This window comes from Morone saxatilis, unplaced genomic scaffold (assembly GCF_004916995.1).
Source record: "Morone saxatilis isolate NCDOM2014 unplaced genomic scaffold, NCSU_SB_2.0 Contig9, whole genome shotgun sequence".
NCBI classification, from domain to species: Eukaryota; Metazoa; Chordata; class Actinopteri; family Moronidae; genus Morone; species Morone saxatilis.
Genome location: NW_023340268.1, coordinates 3,150,513 through 3,156,857, shown reverse-complemented (window position 1 = coordinate 3,156,857; position 6,345 = coordinate 3,150,513). Strand labels below are relative to the sequence as shown.

At 43.3% G+C, this 6,345-nt stretch overlaps 1 protein-coding gene across 1 annotated transcript; it reads right to left on the bottom strand.

The window, feature by feature from the left end:
- Positions 1 to 9: 9 nt before the first annotated feature.
- Positions 10 to 3,727, bottom strand: tcf19l (transcription factor 19 (SC1), like; the record flags this gene model as incomplete). The annotated part of the gene is given in 4 exon segments (XM_035681482.1): positions 10 to 1,267; positions 1,666 to 2,173; positions 2,480 to 2,873; positions 3,558 to 3,727. Coding segments are annotated over 4 exon segments (1,415 nt in total), but the record flags the coding sequence as incomplete, so codon positions are not given.
- Between the last annotated feature and the right edge of the window lie 2,618 nt (positions 3,728 to 6,345).

The following is a 6,345-nucleotide window of genomic DNA, read 5'->3' as shown; positions in this document are numbered from 1 at the left end:
AAAACCCAGCAGCTGCTTCTGCTGAAGTGCCGTGAAACATTTGATTATCGTCCCGAGAGCACCGCTCATCAGCAGCAACAACGGAAGTCTGCTGACACATTTTCTTGCCGTTTAATTGTCTTGAAACATCACACGCCCACTCCTAGACAGCTGCTGCCACCCAGGAAAGCTGCACTGAAACATTTCATCCAGTTTTATTATCGCTGAGGTGGGAAAACACCAGCCCAGTGCTGATTTATTTTTGGGAGGGGTGGTAGAGCTTTTTTGGCCATCCGAACCATCAGTTAATGTTCACTTGAAGGTCTTGTTCTGCCCTGAAATATTGGCCTGATCGCTAAACTACAGAAGGTGGCTGCACTGAGACATCTGAGAGAGTGTTATCGCCCTGTATAGACTAGATTTGAAACATTTCATTAATCTTCCTGAATGCTGCCTCCTGGTCAGCCGCGGTGGGAGTGTACTCAGAAACATTTCATCATGTTTTCCCGCCCTGTTTGCACCTCTCCGGGCAGTCAGTGCCATAATGAAATCCGACCCAAGACATTTCATTACGGTTTTGCCTCCTTCTCCAAAGCCTGAGCCCTGAAACTGAGTGAGCAAGAGTTCTGCAAAGCAGCTGTGTGACTGCTGGATCACAAATCCTCAAACCTGGGAAGATCAAGATGTAAAAATCGAAGGAAACTCTTTCCTCGCCCTTGCCAGCTGCTGTTGAGGTAAGAGCAAAGCAGTGCATGCTTGAGTAGAGCAGCTCAGTGGCCATTAGGAGAAGAAAAAGCCTGTCTTCAATGAACAGTCTGTTGATTTTAAATGTGGCTGAAGGAAATAAACATTTAAGGAGGGAAAATGTGGCAACTTGAAAGTCTTAACTGGAGCATTTCATTTAATTTAATTTCATTCAGCGTCACAAACTTGGCTTCTCTCATATCAGCGACACCCGCAGTGGAAGTCAGCGTTGGGGTCCTTCAGGAGCTTCTTGCGGTCCACGTGCAGACAGTCTATGTGGTACCAGGCGTCGCACACATCGCACTGGATCCACTGCACCGTGTCCTGCTGGGGCAGCCGACACCGCGGCGCCGCGCACGGCTCCACCGCCCCGACAGCCGCCTCCCCCTCTTCCTCCTCTTCATCGTCCTCATCATCAGAAGAGGAAGAAGAGGAGCCGGAGGAAGAGGAGGCCGAGGAGGTGGAAGAGGAAGACGAGGAGGATGGAGAGGGCAGGGAAGGCCGGGGAGGGAGTGGGTGTTTTCTGGGGCGGCCTCGGCGCTTGCTTCAAGGAGAAAGGAAAACAAAGAGAGAAAGAAAGAAGAGAATTAAGACTGGGTGGTGAGATAAAGTGTGTCTGTTACATTCCTTGTTATATTAATTATTAGTTCACAATTAGCCTGATTATTTATAGATATTCACCCACTGACAGGTGTAGATAGTGTGAATTAATTTAGCAGATATTAATTAACTCTTCTGTACTTATTTGATATTTGACACTTTGACACAAAAATGCATGAAAACCCCCATTTACTGTAAGACTTTAAGATCTTTGACTTTGGTGACTCCCAATGGCGATTGAAATTATTCTGAAGGCATATGTTTGTTCTGAGCTACAATAATCACCCAAAAATCTACAAATAAATAGGAGCTTGGAGGTGCAAACCTCCCCAAACATCTTACTTTGCTGGATGGTGAAATCTGTTGAACTGCACCCTGCCTCGGTCCTCTGTGCGGATCCTCACTGAAGGTGAGGCCAGGTTGTAGTTCTCCCCTCCGACCACCAGAGGGGAGAAAACCGGCGAGCTGTTTGCCCTCCGCCTGCCTCTCTGCGCAATCGGAGAAATGTGTGCAGGTTTCTGTTGGCGGAAAGTCGCGATGTTGCCGTGCATCACCGTCTGGACCCGGTGCATGGTCTGCACTTCTTGCTTGTGAACAGCAGGTTTGGCGAACGCTGCCTTGATGAGGTGGTGGTTGAGTCTGCTGTTCGTCATGGCACCGTGGAAGCTGCCGATGGTCCTGATGCCGACGGGGAAGGGTTTGGCCTCCAGATGTCGCCGGACGTCGTTGTGGCTCTTGGGTTGCAGCGGCAGAGGAGGAGGGGAGCTGAAACCCTCTGACTCAGACTTGTAGAGTCGTCGTCTCTTCTTCCCCCTCGCTCTCTGTCCATCCTCCACAACTCGTGCTGGAACTGAACATCAAAAATACATTATTGTAATGCAAGCAGTAATCTAGACTAGCCTGAATTTGAAGTTTTGTTTATCTTGAATTTATTCTTATTTTCACCCTTTCGCTGTTTTCACTTTTGATTCAAAGAAGTAACAAATAAATAAATAAAATCTTTTTGCATTAATTTAAATCAGTCTGAATAAAAACTAATACCCTTGTTTACATACACATTCATTAACAAAAAAAAACACTTTACACTTCCTTTAAAAAAAATCTATAGACTTCAATGTTTGCAGTCGTATTTGTTAAGCATTTTTCTGAGTCTCACCCGCTCGACTTCTGGGCTCGTCTGAGCTGTCGTCCTCGAGGAGCACCGTGTGAGCCGACTTCCTCCTGCTCCTGGAGGTCGACTGCAGGGACTTCGTCGAAGGCACTGACGCTGCAGAGGAGAATGGAGGAGGTGTGGAGGGAGGGAGCAGAGAGGAGAAGCCCACGGCCAGAGGAGGCGAGGAATAGGAGCCGGGGTCCGAGGCGGTTCCCTCGTGGCTGAGGCTCCTCTTGAAGGTCCAGGCGCTGCCCTTCATCTTGCTCAGGCTGCCGATGGAGTTGAGGATGACGGTGGCCCGGTTGATGGACAGCTTGGACAGGTCCAGTTTGGCGGCCACCTTGCGGTCCAGATTGGTCCTGATCCGGTTCTGCAAGTCGGAGGAGAAGGTGCCCGCCTAGGAGACAAGATGTGAATATACAAATTACAATTTTATTCTGTGAAGACCAAATGTAAACATCCAACAGGAGCAGATATGGTTTGTTTGGTAGATTTATTTTCAAAAACTTGATGAAAAACTTTCAGATGACAACATTTGTGTTCAATTTCTACACTTCATGAATGAGCAAGTTTTGAAGCAAAAAAAGCAAGCACCTCATAGTTACAATGCCAGAACACCAAAGTATAAGGACGGCATTATTCTGCATTTTCTTTATGGTCAATAAATCCCACAAAATGACCAAAACCAACAAAGTGTCAATTGTCAATTCTGATTTCGATACCACGACAATGACACTTGATTTTAGCAAACGTTACTCAAACACTAGTAACAGTGCATTTGTTGGGGAATATCTTACACAACACTTCATACAGCCACCATATTCATTTATGATCTTGGCTGGACCATGGGTGGTCATATTTAAAAAAAAAACATGTAATGTAGACAACCAGTGACAGCAACCTATTAGAAAGCAGTCAGAAAAGGTCCAGACTTGTTGTTTAACTCCAAATTTACACAGGCCAATGATAGTTAATCCATGACTGTGTCTGTTGCAGTAAGCTGTATGAAGCATTGTTACAGAATCTGGCAGTAAAGAGCCGACGATCTCTGCTGAATCTGTCTATTAATAACAAAGATTACCTTTGGAATTGTGATGGCATCGAAGTCTAGCGGGCGAACTTTGACCTTCTGGAAGAGGAAATAGAACTCTGGGCTCCCTGGAGCCGACTGACCACCGAAGATCAGCGTGTCGCCATCTGAGAGCTCCCACTGGACGCCAGGCTGGAGGCGGACCTCATTGACCCAGGTGCCTAGGAACACAAGAGCAAGGGAAGGTGAGGATGGCACTTAGTTAACTGAATTGCGCTCGTCCCACATAAGATGTTTAGAGACTCTCATTCGGCCACACTGACATGTAAGTGGTGGGAAACTCTTTTAAGTCAAGTAATCACTCCAAATGAACATACAAACGAGCAACAACTGCGCAGTCAAAGGCGATGTCACCTTATCACACAACTTTTTAATATATGAACATCTGACAAACAAGAAAGTCATTTGCAGACTATCAATGTGTTTACAGCTTCCAGAATTGAAGCAAAATGTAAAACAGTCTGTGAAATGGACCTAGAATTGAGGAGCTGGAAGGCTACAAGGCAATCAAATAGCCATGACAGCACAGCACAAAATGAGAAATGCACAGTGAATACTAAAATGTAATTTTAATAGCAGGAATGAAAAATGTGTGAAACAGACTGTGAAATTACTTGAAAAATTAGACAGTAAGAGTGTAGTTTAGATTCGGAGCCTGTCAGACACAGTCCACCGGCCTTAAGAGAAGACTTTCGCTCTCAATCTCCTCCTTCCTCACCTTGTACCGCTTCCTGTGCACTTCAGGTTTCACTTAAGGCTATTAGCAAACCGAGGTAGTAAGATGTAATATCTCTGACCTCCCTGCACCTACAGTGGAAGGCTGTTTCTTGACGCCTACTTACAGACATCATATCCACCGTTACTGCTCCTTAACCCTGGATTTGCTTTGACACATTGCTCATTATTACTTCTGTCACTCTCAGCATTTACCCAGTATATCAGTGCTATTCTATGACCACTAGAGACTACATTGAACTGAAACTGAATGATTTTCTTAATACCTACACATTTCAAACTTACTATACATTATATGGGTTAATTATGTATGATCCAGAGCTGAATGCATCTAGTGGTATGTGTTGATTTATATGACAGCTTGATGGCTTATGTCTGTAGATATGAACAGTCTATACATAAACTCTGTACCTGTATAGTCTTTTCTGCAGATTTTACTGTCCATCTTTTTATTTCTTTCAAGTGGAGCTGCAGCAGTGTTTTTATTCCACAGCTGCTGATTACTTTTCTTGATTAATCAACTGAATATTTGATTTACAAAAAGTCAGAAAACAGTGAAAAATGTCCACCGCAATTTTCTAAAGCCCAACAAACAGCCCAAAATCTGAAAAGAAATTTTATTTACAATTAAAGGGAACAAATAAAGCAGCAAATAGACACAATTAAGTCACTGGAACAAGGAAATGTTTGACATCTTTTCTTGAAAAACGATGATTATGAAAATAGTTCGTTTTCTGTCCCATCAACTGAGCAATTAACCAGCTAATTGTTTCAGCTCTATGTTTAATCATTAAGCTTCTTTAATATAGCGGGCATAAAGAAAGGGTCTCTCACTCTTATGGTTAGGACACTACATGGCGTCACCTGCCAAGACTGATATTTATTATATTCATGTTTTCATATTCATTTTATAAATCTTTTATGACATGTAATGATTTAGATTTCACAGACATCCTGGTGATAAATTAAAATGGGAAAAGAGGATAAATTAGTGGACAAATGAAGGAGTGTTATATCTGAGAGCTCACTGAATGGTTACAGTGGTGTGAATCATTATGCTACGTCCGTCAGTCACAAGACGTGTTCGACGGCGCTCTCCACCAAATGAGGGAATATGTTTTGGAAGAACTGTGTTAATGCCTCCACAGACTTTATGTTGCTTTTTCCTTTAATTAGTCACTCATCTGTAGGTTGAAATACATTCTCATTCTATAGAAATCAATCTTCATGCTTCACGCTCAAATTGACAAAGACAGTAAAATCAGGGTCAAAGATCGGGGAAAGTTAAGATGGTTTTTAATTACTTCCTTATCATCACTATCAAACTCCAATTTAGGTGACTGTTTTGTAACAAATCTAACTGGAGGGGGATTACATGGTTCTCAATAGGTTGGAAAAGTTTGGCAACTCTAAATTAGATACAAGTCCTGGTGGGAGGGATAATTGAAAAGTTTTTAAAGTTGAGGTTTCACAGATGCATTTAGTTCCTGGTGTGAGTGTTGGCGTGCCTCTGAGGCTTCACCTTGTCTGCATGTTCACAGCTGTGTTTGGGCAGTTAATAGCTGTGCATGTGTTGGTTTGTGGGACTCAGCTGCTGTCAGGTTGCAGGTGTTCATTTTGGTATTTCTGTCAGTAGTTCAGCAGAAGACTGTGTGTGTGCGCGTTTCACCTGTCTGCAACATTTAGTATCTGTACTCCTCCTCTAAATGTGTCTGGGCCCAGTTTGGCTTTAAATCAATGTACGTGTGTTAAATCTAAAACACACATATTTGTACTTCTTTCCACAAACAATTAGTAGACTGTAAGAGTGAGTAGTGTCTTGGTGAGAATGTGTTTTCCTGTACTGAACTTTATTTCCTGTAAGCGGGTGTGTACCTTTGCTTCTTCTTCTCTTCCACAATGACTGTAGAGTGGTGTCAGTCTCACTTTGACTGCAGGTGTAGATCATATATAAACTACACCATGGCTTTTGAGGGAGCTTATTTTTGAGGTTGGCCATTACAAAGAAACATTAATAGCTGCAATCATGTCCCATTTGCTTTAT